Source organism: Lissotriton vulgaris, chromosome 1_1, assembly GCF_964263255.1.
Source record: "Lissotriton vulgaris chromosome 1_1, aLisVul1.2, whole genome shotgun sequence".
In the NCBI taxonomy this organism is placed as follows: Eukaryota; Metazoa; Chordata; class Amphibia; order Caudata; family Salamandridae; genus Lissotriton; species Lissotriton vulgaris.
The window spans coordinates 1,477,292,367-1,477,319,481 of record NC_141685.1 but is presented as its reverse complement, the minus strand read 5'-3'; the positions used below and the strand labels follow the sequence as shown (position 1 = coordinate 1,477,319,481).

Sequence of the window (27,115 nt, the reverse complement as noted above, 5' to 3'; positions counted from 1 at the left end):
CTCACTGACCTTCTGGAGTTCACCTCTGCAGGAAGGAGACCCAGATTGTGATCTTGACAGAGTGGAGGATAACACATTTAAATAGGGTAATTGGTAAGGGATAGACAGAACCACTCCAAATGGAAGAAGGGGTCAGCCATTTAGGATGTTGGGCTTCAGGGGATTTTTACAGTAAGGCAAAGAGGATGTGCTGGAAAAAGAGGTGGGCACAGGGTGAGAAAGTAGACGTTATTGGGTGGAGGACATTATCAATCCACTGGTTAGTGTATAGGCTGGTGCCACACCATCACCTCCTCAGATCATTCCTGGACCTTCAAAGGGAACATCTGAAGGAAGAAGACTCTACCTGAAGCAAAGGACTCCTACCTCTTCTTCACACTCAGGGAATGGAACTGCTTTCCAATGGTCAGGTGGTTGATCTCATTTTTGTTTTATCCATTTTTTCAGCAGAGATGATTGCAGGGAAATTCAGTGATGTTACCTCCTATAAAGATGGATGCTGGGAAATCTGGAGATTGATTCCTGTTGAGAAAGGGGTTGAGAAATGGATTCCTCTTACCTAGCTTCTTCAAAAGATGGTTTTGCTGGAAAACCAGGGGTGTCACTTCCTGCAGAAATTGATGCTGATAAAATTGTAGAAAGCTTCCTGTTGAATTGAATGCTGGGAAAATGACAATAGTCATATCTTCCAGTCAATAATATGTGTCTTAAGATGCAGGTGCTGTTTCAGTAGTTGCTTATCTGCTGCTGAACCAGAGGAGTGCTGGAGACAGTGGCTGGCCTGCTGTAAGTTGATTTTCTGATTCAGTCAGTGGGATTTTTCCATCCACTCTGCTGCAAGGATAGAACAAATAATTTGGTCTAAAATGGTAGTCAATTTTTCCAAAAACCCATAGAAGCATGGTGAGCCATTAAGGCCATTTTTCTAAAACTCAAGCTCCTAAATCAAGGGTATGTTTTTAAAAGCATAGACTGCACTCACCTGCTGGGGTCCCTTCCCCATTCTAAAGGCCAACTTCATCGACCTGCAGTGGTTAAATAGAGTAGTGCAGTAATAAAGCAGAATGCAAAGCTTTCTGTACGAAAGATCCTAACCGGAAACCGTTTGCACTTGACAGTGTAATTATTTTTATTATGGGGCATAGTTCCAGTCTCTACTTGGTGGATCCACTAGGATGCTCACATGCCTAGACAGGATAGTTTATAACACAGAGCCCTGCAGGAATTAAATTAGAGAAAGCCCACTGACTTTGGTCCTTAAGAGCTTTCTAATAGTCCTAACAGAATTCAATGAAAAAATGAAAAAAAACTGATTTTTATTTACTCCATTTGGCCAAAACTTTGTCTAATAATGACATGAAGCTTAAGGGCGTTGAGGACATTTATACAAGATGTTCATGTTTTCTGAGATAAAAACATGCCCTCATGTCTCAACAAGCATGGATTTCGTGGGAATGATCACTTAGCTGCTGCTTTTGTATACCATTTTGTATTGCTGCTAATGCACTGAAATTAAAGAGCTTATGAAGAGTTTATGGATATCATTTTGTCTCCCCAAAGTGAGGCAAAACAGAGTTTCATTCTCGTTCTAAAAATCCATAGAAAGCCAGATAATTTCACATTTTGTTGACTGTCTGTATAGGACAGGTCATTGTAAGCACTGCTTTTCTATTTCATTAAAGGTTTTGCTTACTCGCTGTGATGTTTGGTACGCAAATTATCAAAGTTATATTTTTTATTCTATTGCTTTTGTGAACAAAAAACAGTTTTTGACATCTAACAATGCATCACTGACATATTCAGCTTTATTGTTAAAGCTGTATTAAAAGAAGGGGTGGGCAGAACTCTCAGGATTTGAAGGGCACAGCTAATATAGTTGATTTTGGGGCTGCTCAGGTAGATTTTCTTCTCAAGTAGCAGCCTACTGACCACAAATGGTCATGAATGCCGGCACCCATCCTCATAAGTAAAATCTTGTTGGATGTCCTCCTAACAACAGAATGGAATATTCCGTCATTTCTAAGTAAAAGTGGAAAGCTGAATGATGGCTGATGTAATAAGGAGGAACTAGAAGGTTGTTAGCTAAGAACATGCACTCTGTGGACTACTATTCAGAATTGAGTTGAGATGTAGAGAAAGGTGCAATGCTTTATTAGTCCAGTTTGAAAATCCAAACAGTGCATGTTTGGATACCTTTAATTAGACAAAAGGAAACGTTAAAGAGATGGTAGACAGCATAACCTTTTGAGATCAAACTGACCTTCTTCAGATGCAATGATCAGGAAGATTTAAAGGTGCCTACTACAATATTTACTTCCAGGAGAAAGGAAAATGAATGATTACATATTGGCCTTTCCAGATTAAAAGCAAACCTGAGAAGCTGAACTGTGTATTACATGTGCCTTGGGGGTTAAGATCCAATCTCGACATTGTACATCCTAGGTAAAGAAGAAAAAAATATTCAGGAGAATTTCCGCATGTTAAAAGCACAAGAGGATGCTTCTTCGCAATCTGCATGTTGACACCAGCCATAAGATAAATATAAATAATTTCTAAAGACTACTTTTATGAGGCTTGCTCTGATAATTAGCTTGTGTTCTCACACAATGATGTCTGAATCCCGAATTCTATTGTTTAAATAACACAGTACTAGGTCGGGGTCTCTAGTCTCATGGGGGTCTTTCATATGTAGGAGAGATATGTAGCTAGAAAATATGGAAAATGAACCAGATATATATTGAAATTGCTAAATAGCAAAAATGTGTAGATTGGGCAGATGTTATGAAAAGTGTAAAATACTAACAAATGCATTATGAACTGTCTTCTTTTAGTAGAACTAGCTACTGATTTAAAATACACTTTACTAATGCAAAAAGGAAGGTTGGTTGAGATTTTGTGATGCTAATAGAATTTTTGGTATGTGTTAACTGGTTTGTTATTAAAATCAGGGCCAACAATGAATGCAACTTTTAAATCAAAGGAGTCCAACGTTGGCCCACGAGAGCTGCATGCACATCAGATTTTCTGGGTTTCACCATTTGATAAATTTAAAAAGAATTATTCTAAATGGGAATTATGTACATAATAAATATTGTGAAATAGGGGACTTGATCAAGAGTTCCTGGACACACATTGGAGACTAAGATGTGCTACTAAAGAGCACATATCCATTCCATTGATAAATATGTTAGCCAATTAGATTTATAAGCTCAAACACACAATACACTGGACCCGATTCGCACTTGTAATAGTTTTCCTATGAGTGAGTATAAAGCAGGAGTCTCCAACCTTTTCTTTAGGGAAAACCTACTTCTGATCAGTAAAAAAAGTATTGAGATCTGCTGAAGGCTAAGCAACGTGCTCATTGTTACCAGTCACCCCCACACCCAACTTCAATTAATCTAAGCCTAAGGTAAATAGAACCTCCGCAGACTGAATCACTTACTATCTGCTCTTCATTCGTACCACAGTCATTTAGAAGTCACTTTAAAACTGGTGCCACAACAATGTTATACGGGTGCAAGCATTTAACATTGTGTTATAAAAAAGTGATTTACAGTGGAATGTATGTTGTGAAAACGCATACATTTACAACTCATGCCTTTACAACACAGTTTTTACATCGCAACATCCTTTACAATGCATTATTTTATATCGCATGCAATTATAATTTTTAGAAACTACATTTACAACGCATTCCATTACAGCGCATTATACCATTACAGCACATACTATTACAATGCATACCATTACATTACATTTAAGGTGTTTGAGGAGTGTAGGGGTAAAAATTACTATTCTAACTCCAGAGGGTGCAACAGTAGGGTAAGTGTTTAATAGTGTTGGGGTAAAAATTGCTATTCTAACTCCAGTGAGTGCAACAGTAGGGTAAGTGTTGGATAGTGTAGGGATAAAAATTACAATTCTAACTCCAGTGAGTGTAACAGTAGGGTAAGTGTTGTATAGTGTAGGGGGGCTATGCGTTGTAATGGTATGCTTTGTAATGACATGCAATGTAATGCCTGCGTTGTAGTGACATGCGTTGTAATGACATGCATTGTAGTGACTTGTGATGTAATGGCTGCGTTGTAATGGCATGCAATGTAAAGCATATTGCAATGTAATGACTGAATTGTACATGTAGCGCGATGTAATGACTGCGTTGTAAAGGTTGTTTCCCTTACCGTGTGTATATACCCACAAGTACAGTATAGACCATACAAAACATCTGATCCAAAAATGTATTCAAATTAGTTGTAAAAGTCCCACCATGTTAAAAAAGAAACACAAAACTTTACAATAAATAAATTAGAATTACCGATTGGCAAAATAAATTCAAGAATCAGGAGAAACACAACACAAACTGGTTTGTCTACAAATGTATCCATTGTATCTGTGGTGGAGACCTTCAGATGATATCCCAAATGTCAATTCCCCACTTCACAGTCAGCTTAGATTTAGTATTTCAAGTATGTCAACACGTTTCGGTAGAAAAGACTCCTAAGTTGCCACTTTCCTCAGGACTAACCAAACGATTGTCCCATAACACATTAAAATAAAAACTCTAAAAGTCATAGTGCTGGAAGGATACCAGTTGGGAACTCTCTGGGATGATTACGTGTCTGCCAGGTCTCTTCTTGCAAGTGTAATTGTTTTCCCCACCAAATCAGATAGTACAGCAATCTTTTTTAATTTTTTTTAGCATTATATCTTTACTTGCTGCACTCTTCACCATATAATAAAACAAAGGTCCTTACAGACTCTTGACCTTCACCTTGTCAATTCATAATTCACATATAATGTATAACCTTTTTGTGGTATCAGTTTTAAGGTGACTTCTGGATAACTGTGGAATGAATGGGGAGCAGATAGTGAGTGAATCAGTCTCTGAAGGGAAATAAACCTTTGTTTTTTGTTGTGGCCTGTCTTTGACAGTGTAGGGCCATCTCTCTCTTTTTTTGCATAATGTAAATAGAGTGAGATACTATGGTTTGAACATAATACTTTGATTATCACTAAGACAGGACTGGCATGTGTCAGTGAGAGCGTGGTCTTTGGAGATGTATGAATCTGTGTGCTTTTGAATGGGATATATGTATATGTGTATGGGTGACTGAGGACCTGTGTTGTAAGTGCTTGTGGCACAGGATATATAACTTTCACCATATGTTGCGCCATTACATGTATAACACAAACATACAGCAATTTTTTTTAATGGCAGAAATTTAAAGTGCAGAAAATGGTCTGCAAAAATGATCATGATATGGAACATTGATCTGCACTTTAAGTTTCTCCTAATGAAAATAATGATTGTATCTTGCAGTTATAAATATGGCACCATGTCTACCAGCCAATGGTGGCACTTTGAAATAGGAGAAAACTAAATGGAAGAATTAACTTTAAAAATTAGATAGATTCCCCCAAACTCATCATTTTCTCCCATTTCTAAGTTTCACATACACAAACAGCAGACATTTTGCTCTCAGTGGCCTATAGACATGGTGCCATATTTATAAAAGAAATATACAGCCATGTGTTTAAATGGGAGGAATTTAATTTGGAGAATCATGTTTCATAAAACATTATGATGTAATTAGCTTAGTTTAAAGTAGAGAAAAGCATTTACGGCCTTATTATGACCTTGGAGGTCGAACCACCAGGCTATAGTGTCGGTGGTTGGGCGAATGCCACGAAGCCAGCAGGGTTCTGACTGCTGCATTTGGAGTTTACCACTGGCTGTTTTCTGTCTGTGGTCTGCGGCGGTGGCATGCTTCGGCTTGCAGAGAGAACCTGAAGGCAGTCCGCCGCTCTGCAGCGCCTGCACTTTCCTGCACACACTGTTGCCATGCACCATGTGTTATATAGCACACAGTGCACACACGACAGGACAGCCATAGGGTGCACAGCATGTGCCCCCAGCCAAAATGCCCAATAGGCGAAAATGCCCATGAGCCTTGTTTGCGGAACCTTCCGTGCCTTTCTTCCGACCTTTTCAGACGGGATTCCCAACCTAAAAAGGTCGACATAAATACAGGTCCTGATTAGCACATTGGTGCTGGCATCAGCATGCCTCCATTCCCCAAAGTTTTCCCCAACACTTCCGTCATGGGATCCAGGATCCTGGCAGTGGCGGCTGTCTTGTGGCAATCGTAATTGGATGGGCTGGCAGGTACATCGGTCTTGGGACCGCCGTACTTGTAATCAGGCTGTTAATGTTTCATAGAAATATTTTTCTTCACTTTAAATTTCTCCCATTAAAAACACAAATAACTTTTTTTCATTAATAAATTTGGCCTCAAGTCTATTGGCCACTGGGAGCAAGAGGCCTGCTGCTTGTAAATGGGACACTTTGAAATGGGAGAAAATTAAAGTGCAGAAAGAACGTAATCATTAATTAACTTTTCATTAGAATTTTCTCCTATTTAAAAACATTCAGAAACATCATTTTGCTCTCATGCTTCAATTTTATGTTGACTAGAAGTTTTATTTAGGAGTTTGAATACCTCAGTGCTTCCGTTTTTCACCTCTATGACCCAGCCTGGGTCTTACATCTGATTGAGCAGTGCTCATTGTTAGGCCCTGCCATCTACCGCCTGATATAAAATAAACACAGTTTTCCCAGTAACTGTAAAAGGAAAATGTGTCCTGTGCTTATTTAAAGATGCACTCATGGCTGTGAACTACTCTGAAGCTGTCTGTGAGTTATTTGTGGCTCACAATCAACTAGTTGGAGACACCTGCTATAGATTTACTCGTTGTTGCAATTGTCAAACCTTTTCAGTAGTAGGCCTGGAAAGCTTAATCTATCTCTCTTTTTTTAGGCTTTCTACTATTTACATTTTTCTAGATTTCTCAATTCCCACTGTAGTATTGTAGCCACAAGGCAATTCCACATTGGGGTAAGGATGCCCTGCTGTGCAATTGCTCTTTTTTCATTTTTTGCTTCTCCATGGAGGTATGCTTCCCCATGGAAAAGCTCCTTTCCCTGTACCCAACAAATGTTGGGGGTGTCCCACTAAGAAGCAGCCAAACACTGATTAAGAAAGAACAAATAACATAAATGTTTTGAGGGAAAACTATGAGAAATCGATCAGACAGAGAACAAATAGAATGGCCACCCATTACTGCTGTAGACTACACAAGCGTTTGAAGATGATACAAGACATAGAGCAAGAGTGCCAACAGTAAAAAGTGCTGCACCATCGCTACTGTTCAAACAAACATTTAAAACAATAAAAAATAGAATAAATGTGCCGGTTTGGGGCACATATTAATTTGTCAGCAACCACTCTACAGCAATGTTATAAAAAACGAGAAAGATTATAATAAAATCTACCAGAAAGCAAAGGCATTGCAACAATTTACAAAAAATATTACAAAATAGGTTAGATAACTTGAAACAACAATAGTTTTTAAATATTGCCATTATAAGTCTTTAAAAAATGATTTACTCTGTGAGCTCACGTGCCCTAGATACTTGTGCTTACTCCATCTCAGGCCCGGCCCGTGCAGGGCATTATACCGGGGTGGTGACGTCAGGCGGGGGAGGGGCCGGGTGGGGGGGTTTAAAATGCTGGATATGGACCATTACAGGTAAGTATCGAGAAAAAGGAATAAAACGAATTTCGTTGCCCGCGCTTCATCGCCAAATGTGATGCAGCGTAGGCAACAAAATTCGTTTTATTTATTTTTTTCATTACTTACCTGTAATGGTCCATATTCCGCATTTTAAAACCCCCCATCATGCGCCTCCCCCGCCTGACGTCACCGCCCCGGTTTAACGCCCTGCACGGGCCGGGCCTGCTCGGTCTACCTGAGGTGGCTGCGCCAACATCCCCAAAGCAGGAATTATATACACCAACATTGCCGAGTATCCCAAAGCTAGTGCATTGAATGGGGGGTGGGTGGGATAAGAGTTTGTTCGCCCATAAGATTCTGGCTTGTAAGCTTTTAACGCCGGGCTCTGCGTAGCCCAGAATTGTGCCAGGTCGACTGTTGGCATTAGTTTGTGTTTTTCGATTGAACAACATCAATAAAGATAATTAAACTGTAAAAAAACGATTTACTAAGAAGTAGTAGAATAAAAGGCACTTTTGTAGCAAAGAGCAATGAGAAGGAATGTGTAGTCAGAGGATTCTGAGGACAAGCACAATCTAAAATGAACATGTAGTTTTTATATGATAAGAATATAAGTTAAAATAAAATCCAAAGCATTTTTGTAAAATGCAACTGGATATTTGCTTCATTAGGCTGAAAAGGAAACTGAAATAGTGAGCAAAAAAACCGATAAAGATAATTTGTATTTAGGTGGAGTCATTGGTGATATAAAAGAAGAAATTTACATTTGTATTGTCTTTATTGCACAGTAGGTTAATGTAGATTGAGGAAGAAAGCATAAGTGCCACATTTTTAAACTATCCCTCTAAAATAAAAATGGTATTCACTAAATCCAAACGAATATATATTACATTGTCTGTGGTGATTCTGAAATTCTGACCGAGAATAAGACTTGTTGGCCATTCATTGGGCACATTTGCATAAGGATGACTAAGTAATATTTAAAAGGAAGGTTTTCCCTGTCAAAAAGTGTTTATTTTGACAGGTCACAGTTCATGTTTGGCACTTTTATAGTCCAGCTACAATGGTAGGCCTTAAACAGTGTATGCACTGCTGCTATAGTGTATGGCACAATAGGTGTCGCAGAACACTACTGGATTTAACTTCTTAGCCCTGAGCACATTATGTAACTTATATTAGGGACTTATAAATAAATGTTCCAATTAAGAGTATGCCAGTTCAACCATGTTTAAAGGGTAAGCACAGACTTTGCTCCTGTTTAACCCGTTAACCGCGGCGGTAATTCCGCCGCGGTGCGGGCATTTTCATTTCATTTTCGTGCGCTGGTGGAATGCCGTCGGCTAATGGCGGACGGCAGCACTGGGGAGGTAGCGTGGCAGCGCTTAAGGGGTTAACAGAGTTCTAAATCGAGCAAACAAAAATAGGGTTCTGAAAAGGTGACAAATCCACAATGATTGTGCAGAAAAGGCAAAAACTGAACACCTTTTTTGTTTCATATGCCGCAGTTAATGAACCCTTGCCATAGTAAGGGCCAGATATACAACCGTTTTTTGTGGTCGCAAAAGGGTATTCAACCCTTTTGCAACCGCAAAAAATGGTGGTGGTACTTATGTACCAACGCTATTTTGCTATTATTTATTATTTTATTTTGCTATTTTGCGAGTCACAGACTTGCAAAATGCTTTTGTGGCTCGCTATTAGGAAGTAACATTGTTTTGTGACCGCATTTGCTGTCCCAAAACAGGGAACACTGCCTGCCCTTAAAAAAAGAAACAGAAAAGTTTCATTTCTCGTTTTTAAAAGCATCCCATTTTCATTTAAGGAAAACAGGCTACATTTAAGAAAAAACTGCTTTATGTAAAAAGCAGTCCCAGACATGGTGGTCTGCTCACCCGAGCAGGCCTCTATCCCTGGCAGTGAGCTAGCCATTCCCAATGGGTTTGCAAATTGTGCTTGCCTCATGAATATTGATGACGCATGCAATTTGCGACCCCATTGGGAATCGCTAACAGTGCCAGGGACACTGTTGTACATTACATTTTGCTACTCGCAAATTGCGAGTCGCAAAGTGACACAATTCATAAGTCGCAAAATGCAAGCGCTGTACATCTGGCCCTAAGAGGCTTGAACTGATCACGGTATCACAAGTACATGTATTTACGTTCACAAAAAAATTAAAATGCACTTACAGTCCCCAAATAGTTCTAAGTTATTTAGGGCCAGGCATTAACCTGTGTGTTCTGACCGGCTCGGTTATCGAAAAATCTTGATCTGAAACTTGTCCTTGGCTTTGGTGATTCGGGAGTAAGGTGGTACAAGAAGCATCAATGATTCTGTAGAAAGCACCTTGGGATTGGGACAACATTGGCAGTGTGGCCAAGAGTTTCATGGCCATTGTACTATCCATGTTAAATCACTGTTAAAAATATCTCTCTTGCTCTACACTTACAATCTTCAGTACACCAATGAAAATACCAATGTAAATTATAATGCAGAGTGATCCTGAGATCATTGTGTGAAGTACCAGGAAGAAGTAAAGGTCCAAGTTTATTGACTTCTGAATCAGACAAACAAATTACTCGGCACAATAGTAGGTCATATCTGAAAGGCTGATTAAAGTATAAATATATCACACAAAGATGTTGGAATTACAAGATTTTTTAACTTCACAAAGATGAAGAAGAAAACGTTACAGCAAACCTTTTTTGGGGAAGAACTCACTCACTAAATGTGGGATAGTACTTCCTACAAAATCCACTTTTGCTCAATTTATTTACTTTTTCCAATTTAAAAAAAGAACTTTGAGACCCTCCTGTAGTTTGAGTAGTTGCTGAGCTTTAACAACCACTCTGCGAAGTTTGTCGGTGAAAAACTTTGTAACTTCAAACAGCTATGCATTAAATATTCACAATGTATCAATTTTCTCTGGAAATGGGTATATTTTTCATAATGGGTTTTGGAGTTGCACTTAAAGCCAAAAGGATCCTGTATGTATAGTAAATACCTGAAGCAGATTGCTGAAGTAATGATCTCAAGTCACTTGTTTCCCAGGGAACAGCAGCAGAGGTGGCAGAGTCAAGAGCAAGCCATGTAAGATCATACTTAGGATGACCTCCCACTCTGTTGTATTCAACTCTGTACACAACATTTTTCTGTTTAACACTTACAGAGATTGTCTCTGTGTTGCTGAGCATTATGTCATGTGTGGACAGTGCACTGTACAATTTTAAAACAGAAACACAAGGGGGCACTGCTTGCAGTTGTGTGATGTGCTGTGTTCACAAAGGGTAATGCATGCAAACATTATACCAAAATGATGGCACTGCATGTCTGGGTTGCATGTCTAAAAGATTTGTTTTGTACATTGCTAGTACTTGGGTCTAGGATGAACAATCGGACCTGATATGAAAATGAAATCAAAGGATCTGAAAGAAGGGGATTTAGTGGAACCTTTCCTCAGAGATAAACCTTTTTGGCAACATAAAAATTCATTGTAAAGTGACAACAACCCTCAGTATTGTGCATCTACCAATATAAATTGATACAGTATAATGTATGCAGCAAAAAGTCATCTGTGGGCTACCATTTTTAATATCATCCTGCAATAATATTGACTCCAGAATCCGTAAGTATGTATTTATTGTCCTAAACCCCACAACTAAATACCTCAAAGTTATATAACTTCAAGATACGGAGATGCAGAATTAAAAATAGTAAATAACTCTATACTTACCTATGTATACTTCCCTTAACAATATAGTGATAGATGATCTACTGAAGTTAATGTATTTACATGAAAATAATTTGGACCTCAGAGCTCTTAGAACCAACCTTTAGTGGTCCTTGCCGGAATCACTAAAAGTTGGAAAGCTTGCCACAGACTTCATGGTCTTGATTACAAGTGGACAGAAAACTTGACTCCAGAGTAAACCCCTGAGGTATGTTAATTTGTTCACTCTTTGTGTAATTATCTGGTGCAATAAAGGCCACAGAACCTATTTTTTTGCAATATCATTTTATTTCAAAAGAGACTACAGAAGAATCAGTGCAAATAATACAAGTTAAGTTTGAGCATGAAGGACGGTCCATTCCACTGGTCAGGATAATGACAAGACCCATAAAAAAGGAGCCTAATAACTGTATTCCCGTATTTCATTGAAAATTGAACCTCATCTGAATGAGTTTTCTTGGTTCAGGTCAATCTGGGTTGAGCCTCCATAACTGATTTAACAAAATACTTGTCCTCCATATGTACCCTCCAGTAATATTCCACCCAACACCCTTCACCACCACAAGCCACCATCCTCAGCATCACAACATAGTCTTTCTTTCAAGAGTCAAGTACACTCTGAATTCCCTTTATATCCCTAGGATAGAGGTAGGACAGAAATTCTTAGAGGTGTGAATTGCCATCTTTTCAGGAATTCACATCATGCTTATTGTTTGGTAGTTGGCCAAACAGAAGCCTCTCCCACCAAGGTGATATAGCAGCATTGCAATACTTCTCCTCCATAGTAAGTTTTATATGATGTTTATAGAAGTAACTTCTAATGAAATCAAAAGAGAAGGAAGAAAGAGGTGTGAAAAAATGAAGAAATAGGAGTGTTAGTTTGTGTGTGTCTCCCCATGCACACGCAGGGCATATAATGGTGGTCTGACATAATATGTATTATTTGTCCTAAAACTCTTGGCTCGTACCATCCTGAGATTGTGGAAAGGGTTCCTATATATGGGCATAGATGCCCATTTGGGCATTCATTTTAAATATACTTCTGTTCACAGTCCAGATTTTTTGCCAATTCCAAAAGCCATTCAATGCTGCTCAGTAATGTTGTTTTTCTCTAATAACGCAGGATGCACACTTCGGCAGCTGCTCACACAATGTACGTCCAACATCTCCTAAGTTTGGTGGAGAATATACTGTCAGTTATATCATGGGTGAGTGCTAGATGGACTGACAGGATGATCCTGGTATCATTGAGTTCTCCAAGAACATACCACACCTCAGAGCAGTATCTGGCCTGACTAGTACTGCTCCATAGCACATGTAACATACCACACCTGCTCTCCCCACACCTCCAACAAGTAGCTGGCCAGCCCAGTGTAACTTGACTGGTGACCACTACTTGGTATGGAGCAGCTTGTTGTAGGAGAATTTTAGTCTAGCCCCCCAGAGGAGGAAATCATGTGAATCCATCAACGAGGACCAGGCCTTGTTGGATAGGAATGTTTGCAGGAGAAATGATGCATGGAAACTGGATTGTATGGGAAGTGAGGCATTGATTCTGATATGTTCTGGTCTGTGGTTGCATCAATGGTGATGCGTGGCAAACAGGCACGATGTGAAATGACCCGGGGTATGCTGGAGGCCAATGTGGGATGGCAAGCAGGTGCTACATCGATTTCTTCAGCCACGGTCTCACAATGCGCTGTCTCTTGTAACCGCGCAGCAGGGCCTGCATCAGAGTCAGTGCAGTAATCTCAGACTTTGGGGGTCAGGGCACTGCACTTGGCATGCTGAGATTCTTCGGGTTGCTGGCAGGAGCTGCAAATATTTATTTTTTCTTTGGTCGCACTGGACTCTGCGTTGACAATTTCTCCTACACAGCGGTGCTTTATTGGAAAAGTCTGCCTCAAGGATGGCGAAGCATTGATTTGCAGGTTTCTTCAGGTTCTTCGCAGATGTCTGTAGCAGGAACAACCTCAGGAGCCCAGAACTGAAATAAGCACCCCCAAGCAGGTCACAACTCCAAGCAGAGGTGTTCAAGAAAGCTGTAGGTGAAGTTGTTGTGTCCATGAGACTTCAAAACAGGAGGCCAGCACACACAAGATCTTGGAGATTCTTCTCAAGCAGGTTTCAAAGCCAAGTCCTGTCTTTGTTCTCTCCTTGGCAGAATTAGCAACTGCAGTCTAACCCAACAAATCAACATAGAGCAAAGGGTCAGTACTGTTCCTCACAGCTCTTCAGATCTTCTTCTTTGGCAGAGGTTCCACTTGATTCCAGAGTTAATCTAAAGTTCACACACAATACAAAAACCACCTTTACTTAAAGGTGTATTATTAAATTTTGAATTCAGAGAGCCTAAACTCCAAATCTCTAGCTGTTCCCAATTGAAAGTTACACTTAAATTTTTTTTACAAAGCAGCTCCAATGATAGCCTATGGGAGAGCTAGCCCTTGCAATAGTGAAACATGAAATACACAGTATTTTGCTATAAGGACATGTGAACCACACCAATAAATGTCCTACCTTTAACATACACTGCACCGTGCCCCTGGGTTTACCTTGGGCCTACCTTAGGGGTTACATCCATATAAGGAAAAGAGAAGGTTAGGGACTAGCAAATGGGTGCACTTGCCAGGTCGACATGGCAGTTAAAAACTGCACTTGCAGACACTGTAGTTGCAGGTCTGAGACACATTTAAAAGGCTACTGGTGTGGGCGGCACAATCAGTGCTGCAGGCCCACTAGCATTATTTGATTTACAGCCCCGGGCACACTCAGTGTACTTTACTAGGGTCTTATCAGTAAATTAAATATGGCAATCATTGATAACCAATCATAATCACAATAAACGCAGAGTGCACTCGCACTTTGGCCTTGGTCAGCAGTGGCAAAGTGCCCAGAGTACCTAAACCAGCAAACACTAAGTTCAGCATACAGTCAAAAAATACAGAAGTTCGAGGCAAAATGTCAGAGGAAACCATGCCAAGGATTCCAGATCTAACAAGGATTATTTATGATCTGTGTCTCTGGTTTTGTTGGTTACAAAAAGGGTGCCTAAATCGGCCTCCCAGTGTGGGATTTTTTTCCAGCTATCTTCAAATTGAGGGGTCCTGTATGGCCAGTGACCAGTGATCAGTATATCATTTGGGATAGGTGATTAGTTAGATAGTAGGTGCTGATGTATGGTAGGCAGAGCCCTCTTCTTTGTGAGCAGAACATTCAGTCATGCGGGGTCAAAGTATACACACATAAAGATCTTAATTTCAGAGTCGATATTCATCAGCATGGAGTGTGGGATGCTTATTGGCATCATGTCCATGTTATTATCAAATAGTGGTGCTGTTACCATTTTCACCAGTTGTATTTATCCTCACATTGATAACTGAAGATAAGACCACCTAGCCAGGTTAAGTAGTGTCTTATTCAGTAAGGGTTGTATGTTATCATCCACCATTTCTATCAGACCGTTGATTAGCAACAACCCCCAATATTCCATCCTTCCAGGGAGCCACTTCATTCCCTCGTCCTGGATGCACACCCTGATCATCACTATATAATTTGGCATCACTTCACACTTTACCCAGTTTATCTTATAGCCAGAGAATGCCAAGAAGGTGTTCAGCAAAGTTGTCAGTGAAGGAATAGATTTTCGTGGTTTGAACATGCTCATTAGTATATCACCCATGCAAATAAGGGACTTAATCGGTCTGGTAGAGATTTTGTGTAAGGTGGGATGGTCTTATAACAATTGCCAGATGGTCTGGAGTCAAGAGAAAAAGAAAGGGTGAGAGCAAGCATCCCTGTCAGGTGTCTCCTTTTACGTGAATCGTAATGAAATCTTGACTCAGTCCGAAGTGATCCATGACCCTAAAGCGGTGAGGGCACTTGAAGACCATCTCCTCATCCATGGACATAGCCACCATCTACATTCTGAAATTCCTATAAAAGATGAGCTAGGGTCCGAATGTGACTTCTTGAGGATCCACCTGGGACAAATCCAACTTGTATGGCATTAGTCAAGGAAAGTAGCACTCGCCAATGGCTATTTACAATCACTTTTGCTAATATCATGATATCAGCATTCAGGAGTGATAAGGATCTATGGCTCACAGACCCTATGAAATTCTGTCTAATCAAAAATAGATTAATTAAACAAAGGGAAAAGCCCAGTAATTACTGGGTTATGCAGATTGTGGTATTTATGCAGCACACAAACAATAATAAATTAAAAACACAACAAAAAACTGCCACACAAAGTAAGGAAAATAAAGTGTATTTTTATAGATAAAATGAAACCAAAACTGATTAAATTCAATCAGAAGAACTGGGGATAATGAATTTTAAACTGCAGGTAAGTATAGTGCCTAAATGCAGAAAGCCCTGCTACCAGTCATCTAGTTGTGATAGACCAGGGAATGTCACAAGTTCAAGATGACCACGGTCGATCATGAGTTGAATTGACGGTCCAGGTTAGTCCCAATGAAAAAGTTACCTTTTTAAAGTCTAGCACAAAAAGTCCAGTTCACAATGGAGGAGGCCATGAGGTACAGGAAAAGCATCTCAGATTCTCTTTGCTATAGTGCAGAAAGCATGCCGGGCATCAGTGATGCTTGTTGCTGTAGCATAGAGATCTGGATAAGCTCGGATGGTCAAAGCTGGACCTTCACATTGTCAGTCACCGTGGGCTGTCGTTGCTGTAGTGCGAAGTGCAGACCTCATGTTGCCAGTCATCTCTGGCAGTTACTGTAGCACAAAGAGTTGAGTGCACTGGAGTCTTGCATTGGTGTTCATCGCGAGTGGCAGAGTGGCAGCGCAAATGGATCCGTTCACTGTCGTGAAGAGCCCAAAACTTTAGTTTTTCTCCTTTCTTCACAGAAGAGTGCACTCTGATGCCAGTGAAGGGTCTAGGACCTGGAAAGGCACTTGTTGGATCCCTCAAGCAGCAAGGCAATCCTTTTGTAGCAGAAGGGCAGTCCATTGAAGAACAAGGCAGGCCTCAAGCAGCAGGACAGTCCTCTGGGTAACAAGGCAGACCTTCATCTGTAGTCCACAGGTCCAGGAGTGCATTAAAGAGTTGGTCTGAGGGTTCCAATATTTTTGCCTGATGCCAGCCTTTGAAGTGGGGGAATCCTAAAGACTATCTCCACATCTGGTTCTGGAAACTTCCTTCCTTCCCCTGCCTAGGTCCATGTGGTGTAGGCTAACAATAGTCTGCTGTCAGTTTCCTTTGTGAATGTGCTGGAGGCAGTTCTTCGAAGTGTAAGTAGGGCAGAGAACAGCTCTGCCCCAGACTTTCTGGCAGTATGGCCCTCTCCCAGCTACATCAAGGACCTGTTGTCCCCTGTCTGATGCCTAATGTACATTCTTAATGGAGTAGCCATCACCAGGCCTAGGCAGTTGAAAACTCCTAGAAGGCCTTAGAAGCTTTTGGGCATGAAAATGCCAACTTCCTAAAAGTGCAATTTTCAAAACTATATTCTAAGATCTGACTTCACAATTAATGAAGATTTAAAATTACAATTCATTTGAGTCCAAACACAACATTTCTACCTGTTCCCAATCAAATGTTAGCACTTATTAAATGGAATGAGGTAACCCAAAGTTATCCTATGGGTGAGGTAGATCTTAAAGTAGTGAAAAATGAATGTAGGGGGTTTTCACTCCTAGAACAAGTAAAAACTTTTTTTAAGTATCCAACTTTTTAAATACAATGTTGCCTGCCCTATGGGCAGCCTGCGGCCTACCTTAGGGGTGACTTATATGTAGTGAAAAGGAAGATTTAGGCCTAGCAATATGTTCAAATTGCCAGGTCGACATGGCAATTTAAAATTGCACTACAGGCTGCCATGGAAGACTTGAGACATGATTTAAAGTGCTACTTTAGTGGATGGTACAATGTGTGCTGAAGGCTCACTAGTAGCATTTAATTTATGGGCTCTGATTATGTATAGCACGATATAATAGGAATTTACAAGACAATTGCATGAGATAATGAGGTATAGGCCAATTTTAAAAAGTTTTAGAGCTAGAGAACAAGCCCTTTAACACTGGTTTGCAATGGTATAGTGCACAGAGTACTAATGCCAACAAAACAAATTCAGACAACAGGAGGGGTGAAGGCAATACGTTGGGAGGTGACCCTGCTGAGAGGGCCAAGTCTGGTTGGGTCTGGTGCCTATATTCTAGCTGATTGTGGGCTTGTTTTATTGTCTGGGGGGCACATTTTTCTCTGGCATTGCAACAATAATTGCTTACAGCAAGCACAAATGCATAGAGTCATCTACATCTTGAAAAACACATATACAGCTTCCCTTTAAAACTTCAAAACTACCTTGATTTGCAAGTGTGCTCCACTTTTTTACCTATCTGATTCACTAATGCGGGCTTTTTTATTTTGCAATCTGGGCCTATTTTTTGTACCTTTCTGACCTTGCCTCCCAGCCTCCTTTAGAGGTGTTGAACTACTGATGTTAGTTTGCTGTCTGCCACAGGAATGCCACATTTAGTGCATCAGGCAGTTCACTCTTTTTAGGGTGGTACCTTTTATGCTGATGTTCCATGCACTGGTTGACTATGGGAGGAATGGTGGACCCAGTCACAAAAACAAAACATTGGTTCCCAAGCACAGGGCCAAGGAAAGCTCCTTGATACCAGTAACATTTCTTGTCTTTTAGAAGCAAACCCCCCACTTTAATGATTTTATTCTGAGAAGACAACGATGCAAAATGGGCTGCCATAACACGATGGCATACATGGCATTCATTTCTGAACACAAGGCATTAGTGTCTGACAAAAGGGCTCCCGAGCACCTTCATCAGCAATGAAATACTGTTTTCGTGGTTAGCACTACATAGGGAGTGCCGTCTGTCCCTTGGTGGTCAGAATCATGGCCACCACTGCCCAGTGTGCTTGGCAGACCTACCACTGGACTCTAAATGAGACATTTTTCATGAAAATCTAATAAACGTTCATCTTTGCATTAGTTTAGGAATTAATTACATTCTATTGTTCTTTCCAGGTTAAATCTGACTTTTAAATAACTCATCAGAACTCCAAAATAGGGTGTCATTCTTGATATGAGACAGTTTGATTCATTTAGCCTAAAATTAGAGCCACCTTTTACCATTCCCAAAATTCCTTACTTTAGTTTTGTCGTAACTACTGTTTAATTTATTTGCAGTTGAATAGTAGTTACCCATTAAACACCTGCTGCAACCCCACCATAGCCAGTCATGGCCGGTGCAGGTAAGAGCGGTGGGGCTGGGTTGGGAGGGAATTGACAGACAACCATTGTGGGAAAATTAAATAAATAATCAATTATCCCTCGTCAGCATCTGTCGAAATCCCCCCCCCCCCCTCGCCCCTCCCCCCCCCACACACACCTGACCTCCTGCTCTTACCTGCACGGGCTGCGGCTGACCATAGCCCGAGCCAAAGTGACAATGACACTTGTGTATTTTAGCAGTGCACTCAACAGGAAGCCTAATTTAAGTTAGCATGTGTTGTCTCAACCATTGCATCACTGCACAGTTGCTCCTCACTGCACCTTTCACATGATAATATCAACTCATAATTTATACTGGAACATAATAGATAAGTATTTTCTTGTTATTTTTATTTTGCACTTGTATTATGAAAATGTTATATTTGCAGGTGAAGAGTGATGTCACAATAGCTCTGCTGCACCAAGCAGTACAACACATTAACAGAAAGCTTCATGATAGATCTGGTCACTGTGAGCGAGCACATTAAAACCGCCTGGAGACTAAGGGGCCGATTAGGATGGCGGACAGATTGCCTCCACCAGGCCGGCGGTAGCCACCGCCGGCCCGGCGGAGGCAATCTGTCCGCCATCCTCACAGAAAAGACCCCCCGCCACATTAGGATGGCTGAGGGGTCCGCGGCGGATGGCAAGACCGTCCGCCGCTTTTCCACCGGTCGCCTTCGCGACCGGCGGAAAAAGTGCATACATATGGTGGCGGTGGCTGCGAGACACCGCCAGCCATATTATGATGCCGGCGGTCCTACGCCGCTGTGAAAAGGCATACGGTCTTTGCTTTGGGGGCCCGTTGTCGGCCCCCAGGGTGAAAGGGGGGGTGGGTGGGGCACATGGGGTGGTACCTATTGTACCCCCCTGCATTTACATGCACAAAGCGGCAGGCACCGCGCGGTGCCTGCCGCTTTGTGCATGTAAATGTAAAACATGCTTTTTTAACCTTGCGGCAGATGCTGCTTCAAGCAGCACCCGCCGCAAGGTTAAAGATCCAGGATGTGACCGCAAGGGTGGCGGTCACATCCTAATTGCACTGGAGGGACCGCCGCTGCCCCTGCGGACGGTCCCTCCACCTCGGTGGTGGCGGACGGACGCAGGTCCGTCCGCCATCCTAATGAGGCCCTTAATTTTTTCAGTTGATAAAGAGGAGAAGGCAACCTACCTTACTCATCACTCTAACAGCTAAGGGTCCACAATAGTATTGCATAGTGATTGCATTTAGATAGTGCTTATGAGCCCTGAGGAGGCTTTGAAGCGCTTTGTGGAAACTAAGAAAGTGTCTAAGAAAAGGTAAAGATGGGGCTCTACTCTCACCAATGTAACCAGGGTTTTAGCAGAAGGAAAAGGGAAATGGGAAAAGGGACTTCAGGATCACAGGCTTAGCAAAAATGAAAATGCTGCTTGTTTCCTTCTTTGTACCAGCAGCACTGTCATAGTGATGCGGATATGGATCACACAGCTGGCTGTGCTTTAGAATGACTGGAATCACTGAAGCTCAAAAGAGAATGTTTCCTATAGAAAAATGTATATTTCATCACAGTCCCTGGGTGTCATTCTAGCTGTACTTTTCGATAAGCGGGAACAAGCATTTGCAATGCCATAGGTCTCACATTTATGAGAGTTTGAGCTATTGGCATTGTAAATGTCAACAGCTTAAACCATTGCTTTTACTTCTGTTGGGACACGGTATCTTTTATTTCGTGTGTAAGCACTATTTTCTTTAATGGGTTTTGTCTTACTTGCAGCACAATGTGCTTTCCTTACATTCACTGTGTCATGCGCGCTTTCACTTTTTAAGAAGCTGGAACAATGGCGCCCACTTCTTTGAAATGCCATAGGTCTCGCATTTAGGAGAGTTTGAGCTATTGTCATTGTAAATGCCAACAGCTTAAACTCTTGCAAATGAAAAACCTTCGGCATTGCAAGTATTTTTTTTGTTGTTAAAGCCCCCATGCAGTATTTTCATGTGCATGAGGCCCCGCCTCTTTCTTTTAAAAAAGGCGGTCTCTAATAAAACGTGCGCAGCCACTATTAAAATGAAACCTCAGCATGGGTGCTTTTACAAAAAATAGCACATGTTCGTCAAACAAATTCTTTTTTTAAACGCCCCCATGCAGCGGTTTCACTTTAATAGCAGCCACACACCTTTCCTTAGAAAGACTCTTCTAAAGAAAGGGGCGTGGCCTTCCTGCATGTGAAAATGCTGCATGGAGGCTTTGACTATAAAAAAAATACTTGCAATGCCGAAGGAAAAATATGGGCGGAGCTTCAAATCCCTCACTCAATACAGCATAGCTCGCGGAGCGGGGCATGCGCTGCCCAGGCTCGACCTAAAAATGTTCTCCCAACAACACTCTCCAAAAGATGCAGTTTAATTCATTAAAAAATATATATTTATCATGTTGGTGTCACCCGAGCCTCAGTTTAACATGATGAGATCTATTTACCTCCATCTGCTGATGCCATGATGCTCGAGGGGAAAATTGCAAAAAACACAGTTGATGAACAGAATGCAGAACAATGTCTTACATTCACCCCAGTACAAAGATCTGGGCCTAAATCGGCTGGAATGTCAGAAACCGGTCCTCGGAAGCTAGTTTCCGGTCCAGGGAAGACATGGCTTGGCAGTTCGGGCTGGACTGTTCCCATGAGGCACAGGGTCAGACTGATTTGCATATAGCCATGTCTAAACTGGGGTGGCAGAGTGGGCTAAAGAACGGGGATGGATTAAACCCAGATCTTTTGACTGGGTGTGAGTGTTTGATTGATTCAGATGCTCCGTCCATCACCACCCCCTTTTATGATGCTCGAGGGGACTGCTAGTATCAGTTAAACTGAAAAACTAGTGACAACTGTTAGACATTAGTTTTACAACATGGTGACGTAGATTAGAGAGTGAAATGTCTGACCTTGATCCAACATACAAGGTACACTGTTAGCAACAGAACAAAGTACTCAATCATACAGAAAAGGTATTCAATAAGACATCTTGGTGTGCACTGACTTTATAACGTCTTCCTCTGTACAGCTAAGTATATCCAAGAAGATTTGTGGCATTCTTAACAGGTAGGGATTGTGCAGAAATTAGCTTTGAATCACAAGGTTTATTTTAGCTTTAGCCAGGCAGAAAGCAGATTCATTCAGCAGCTGGAAAATGTTGTCTCCTTACATATAGGTGTTCCATTATGTCCGAGGGCATAAATCGCTGCAAAAATCGCTGTGTTCTGGTGGTCTGAGTGGAAGAAGTTGCGTTTTAGTGCCATTGTTTACATGGACAGCACAGCAGATGCAAAACACTAATGCTTATCAAGACCTGTGTCTTTTGTTATGCTAATTAAGCTCTAGTGTGCTGTGCAGATATGTTCTCAGAGAGCTCCAAGCTTGATGAGAGGGAAGGGTAGAGCAGTGATCACATGCTGTTATACAGTCTTACATTAGCCAAGGACTTCACATGGGACCTTTCAAGCAGCAAGCCAACCAGGCATTTGCCCAGCTGGTGTAATAGGCATTTCACACTTACTGCAACCTATCTACTGCCCTAGGCTTTCCAAACTACTAATCAGTGACAGGAGGCAGCCAGTAGTGGGTGTAGGCGCATGGCAGATGTGCCTGAAAGAAAGACTGTCGGAGGGTGAAAGTGATTTACATTGTTGTGTTTCTAGTCCCCCTCAGCCCTCAAACATCGAAAACATTCAGGCTTTCTAGGTTATTTTTTTGTGAGAGTACCTATCCCACCTTCGGAAGATCAATGTGATTTTGGGAGTTCAGGCCCTGCTCTCAAATTTATATTGGTGCTAGCAAACGTTTGCCTCCCAGCCTGTGGTACGCCCCACTTATGCTGGTAGCCAGAAATGTATTAACAGTTTAACACTTTAACTTCCGATAGAGATCTCCAACTCGGCGCCAACTCCACTTCTCGGTCGACAGATCTTTGCAACCATTTTAGAATGGAGCATAAATCAATATACATCAATGTAAAGCAGTTTCAGAGTTCAGTAAATGGTGAGCGATTTGGTAAAGTTGGAAATGTCTTATTTCTCAAAAAAAGATTAGTATTAATTTTGTCTTTTATTCAGATTAGTCAGATATATTCAGCTACAGAAATATTGAGAAAACAATTTTGGTTAGAGGCAGCATGAAAAATAACCACATGTTCCATAAAGAATATAGGGCCAGATGTAGGTAAATATCATTTACCGATTCTAAAATACCGAATTTTACTGATTCAGTATTTTAGAATCGGTAAATGATATGTAGCTAATGATTTGGTAAATTTTACCGAATCGGTAAAATTCAGTAAATACCGATTCGGTATTCCCCATTTATTCTTATGGGCCTGGAGGCCCATAGGAATGAATGTGAATTACCAATTCGGTAAATACCGAATCGGTAATAGGGGGTAGACTTACAAGGGTTGCAGGGTGCCACATTGACACCGTGTTGCACCCCTGTATAGTGCATGGGTGCACATGTGGCAGGCATGTATGTCTGCCACATGGAACAGTTGAAAAAAGCACAAAATTGCTTTTTTTAAGGTTTTCGATATTTACCACCAACTATTAGTTGGTGGTAAATACCGAATCCTTAATACACATGAGCACTCTTAGATGTGCATGTTACATATCATCTACCGATTCAGTAAATACCGAATAGGTAAATACCGAATCGGTAAATACCGAATCGGTAACATCCGATTCGGTATTTACCGAGTCATATTTACCGAATCGGTATTTTTTGGGCTCCTACATTACAAATTCCCAATACCGGTCTGTAACGGCCGAAATTCGGTGATTTCGGCCGTTACCAACCAGTATTGGGCGACCTACATCTGGCCCGTAGTCCCTATCTTAATCTAAAGGACTAACTTAAAATGAAACCCATAAAGAATTTCTTGTGGAAAAGAGCAAGTATTGGGAGCACCAAGCTAAAAGTAGCTAGAGAGAGAACTCCTCATTAGGAGCAGTTCTAGAAATTCGGCTGAGTTCCCTCACAGTTGCAGTAGCCACCGTGAATCCAAGTTAGAAGGAAATTAATCACAGCAGTAGCTATGATTCTGCATAAAGAAAGGAAGTCTCCTCCAAAAGGTAAGGAAAACAAGAAAATCACCGTTAGCAGTAGCTTACAGTAATTTGTGCTAGCACAACAAAGTGCTAACGGGCAGGGTAGGTGTGCATTAGAATGCATTAACTCTCTAGCTAGGAGCACATACTACTATATAGAAAGACACAAAAACATATGTTGCAAAAACAGGTGCCTAAGTTATTTCCAGCCAATGAAAAAGGATCTTCTAATGGTCCGGTACCTCTCCTCTTTTGGAAGTTAAACGTTCATGTCGACATGATGTTATTCGAATGCGGCTACAGCGATTACAAAAATATACATTTAGGAACGTTCTCATGAAAACCTTTGCAAACCTACTCTGTTAGCTCTTCAGTGTCTTGTTAAATAATGGACTGCTCTATGAAATTAAACATTAATATCTAGCATGTCCTGGTTAGATCATGAGAAACATTTTTTTAAACAATCCTTAATTCAACTTAACATTTATTTATTATAACACATAGTGAAAGACTTGATCTAATGCAATGAAATCATATGGTGAGAGGAAAGAAAGAAATACATTCAGCCGCTGTCGGTAGTGGGAGTACCTGCCGGGCGGTGACGTGGGGAGGTGGAGGGGCTGGGTGGGGGGTAGTAAACTATGGATTGCGGAGGTTTACAGGTAAGTAAACATATAAATAAATAAAACGAATTTTGTTGCGTGCACTGCATCCCTAAATGCGATGCAGTGCATGCAACGAAATTCGTTTCATTTATTTACATGCTTAATTACCTGTAAACCTCCGGTATCTATAGTTTACTACCCCCCAACCTGCTCCTCCCCGTCCCCACGTCACCGCCCTGCAGGTACTCCCACTACCAACCACGGTTGAATACATTTTCTTGAAACAGCACATTTTCTGATAACAGCATGTATTACACCTAAATATTGGAATAAATCAGCAGTTCTAAAAGTCATTATGTTATTAACCCGTTCGATGCTGATGACGGAACCGCTCCGTCATCAGCTGCGGTTGGGCTGTGCTGATGACGGAGCGGTTCCGTCATGGCCCTGCCGCCGCGCCTGCGCGGTGCTGATTTTGCGCCTGCGCGGCGCGTTCTATTAAGCGGGCGTGGCCATGACGGAACCGCTCCATCACAAGCACAGCCCAACCGCGGCTGGTGACGGAGCGGTTCTGTCACCAGCATGCGGCCCCCGCACGGCCGCCCCCGCCTACTTAGCGCTGCGGCGGAATAGCCGCCGCAGCGATGTGGTTAAAGGGAAAGAGAAAGGCGAAAAAAGGAAATAAATATGAGGTCTAGTGATGTAAGCTTACTTACTGATAAGATACATGTTTTTTTTAGTTTCACGCGTTTAAGTAAGGCACATTTTCCTATGGTTTGTTTTTGTAAAGCATTCTCTACGTTAATGTCAGGATATATTTTAGCATCCGTGTAAGGTTAATATCATCTACAAAGATCTGCTCCATCAAATCCTTTAGTTGTATGTAGGGGATAAGATTCACTTTTCACTCATTGCCACGTGAGAACACTAATAGTGTGAGGAACCAGCCACGGCCCATGGAGGGAGTTCCGGTGGGGCAGAAAGGCAGGGCGGGGGAGGGTCAGCGTGGGTGGAGCTAAAAAACGGAATATGGATAATTGGAGGTAAGTAAACAATTTAGTAAATAAAACGAATTTCGTAGCGCGCCCTGCATCGCAAAATGCCATGCAGCGCGCGCTACGAAATTCGTTTTATTAATTGAATTGTTTACTTACCTCCAATTATCTATATTCCGGTTTTTAGCACGCCCACCCCTCCTTTATGCCCCACCAGAACTCCCTCCACGGGCCGCAGCTGGGAGGAACGCTTTGGGGGTCTGGAGTATTTTTCTTGCTTGCATTGACTTGGGGTGTAGTCTCTTGATTTGCTACTGCACAGCGCATCATGCTGCAGCAACACAGAGCTTTCCAATGACTTCGCTGGCTGGTGTGAAGCAAGTTGTGTGCAGTGACCAATCCGTGTAGATGTGTTTGCAATGAGCTGTGGCCACTTATCATGATGATTTTCAAACTTGTTTTCTTAGTCATATAAACAGAAGAACGCAGTTTGAAAACCCCGTCTTGGAGGCAAAGCGGAAGCTGCAGCAACATAACATGCCCATCACCGACCTGGGACAGCAGCCCATGAAGGCCCAGGCATTCCACGGTAAGGCATCCGTTGGGATTCATTGACAGTGTAAGGTTTCTGTTGTAGGGCCGCAATATGTGTGGACCCAGTCAGTTACATAACTATCACCACCAGTAAAATCTGACACCCAGCTGTCCAGCCTTTATTCCCTCATTAATCATTGCTTATTCTGGGATGTATGACATTACAACGCATGCTTTTACCACGCATGCCTTTACAACGCGGTTTTTACATCGCAATCCATTACAACGCATAGCGCTTTGGGGTGCTGGATAGTGAAAAGTTTAATTTACTATTCCAACACTAGTCCCCGTGGACACTAGGGAAGGTGTTGGATAGTAAATTAAACTTATTCCCTATCCTAGAGCAACCATTACAATGCATTGTAATGGTTTGTGTTGTAAATACCGCGTTGTAAAGGCACTGCGTGGTAAAAGTTGCGTTGTAAAGGTTGTTTACCCTTATTCTGACCATTTGGGGAATAAAATGAGAATTGTTATGCTAACTGCACCAAAACCTGCATGTCCCAGTAAATACTGGCCATTTTCCCCCATTAAAATCCGGGAGGTTTGACCTGCTGAAATTTAACTGAGGGTGCACGTTATATATAGCAACTTGAATTTACCAGTTACAATAAAAATCGCAAAATTTGTAATTACAATCTTTGTTTGAACATGAGTTTGTGGAGGGATTGCGGTTTAAAGGGCCACCCAGGGCTTTAAGTGGGCCGGGTCTTGCCGGTTCATTCTAATAAGCAGGTGATGAAATGGGTCCCTATCGGGCTCTCCCTTTTTGCCCTCACCCTCACGGTGAAAAAAAACCTTAACTCTGCTCAGTACTAACCTTCAATGCCTTTGATGCATCTTCAAAGAGACTTGTTAAAGTTCTTTCACAGTCTCATCATTTCAGAACTGAAGGCCATAGTTGTTGCTTATTTATCTTATGCAACTAACAACCATTGACAAAGCCAATAGTCTTGGCTTGTTGTAGGTGTAATGTTACTTGTTGTATTATATATCTGGATGCAATGACAGAAACAACAAAATACCAGTAAAGCGACACACTATGTTAAGCACAGATTTTTAGCTTCTATGTACTTAAGCCTCGCCCTTCAATACTTTGGCCATGCCCCGTTGAGAGACCCCCCACAGTTTTTTCATCCCCCTTATAGCCCCGGGGCCACCTGTAATCAGACCTTGTGTGTCAGTTGGAAGGTTATACAAAAAATGTTTTACTCATTTTGATCACCATATCAAGAAGGAACAGCTGCCTTTCTAAGCCTACATATTAAATGAAGAGTTCAACT

The 27,115-nt window shown here is 41.5% G+C and overlaps 1 protein-coding gene across 4 annotated transcripts in view; it reads left to right on the top strand.

Moving 5' to 3' along the window:
- The window catches only part of MAGI2 (membrane associated guanylate kinase, WW and PDZ domain containing 2), a 2,816,921-nt gene that overhangs the window by 2,252,657 nt on the left and 537,149 nt on the right, over positions 1 to 27,115 (top strand). For 2 of the 4 annotated variants that reach the window (XM_086967326.1, XM_086967330.1), the window contains 2 exons: positions 10,630 to 10,668; positions 25,706 to 25,827. In XM_086967326.1, the coding sequence (XP_086823452.1) occupies positions 10,630 to 10,668; positions 25,706 to 25,827 (161 nt within the window). The remainder of the gene's footprint in view (positions 1 to 10,629; positions 10,669 to 25,705; positions 25,828 to 27,115) is intronic. The other 2 variants (XM_086967329.1, XM_086967327.1) reach the window with 1 other exon arrangement.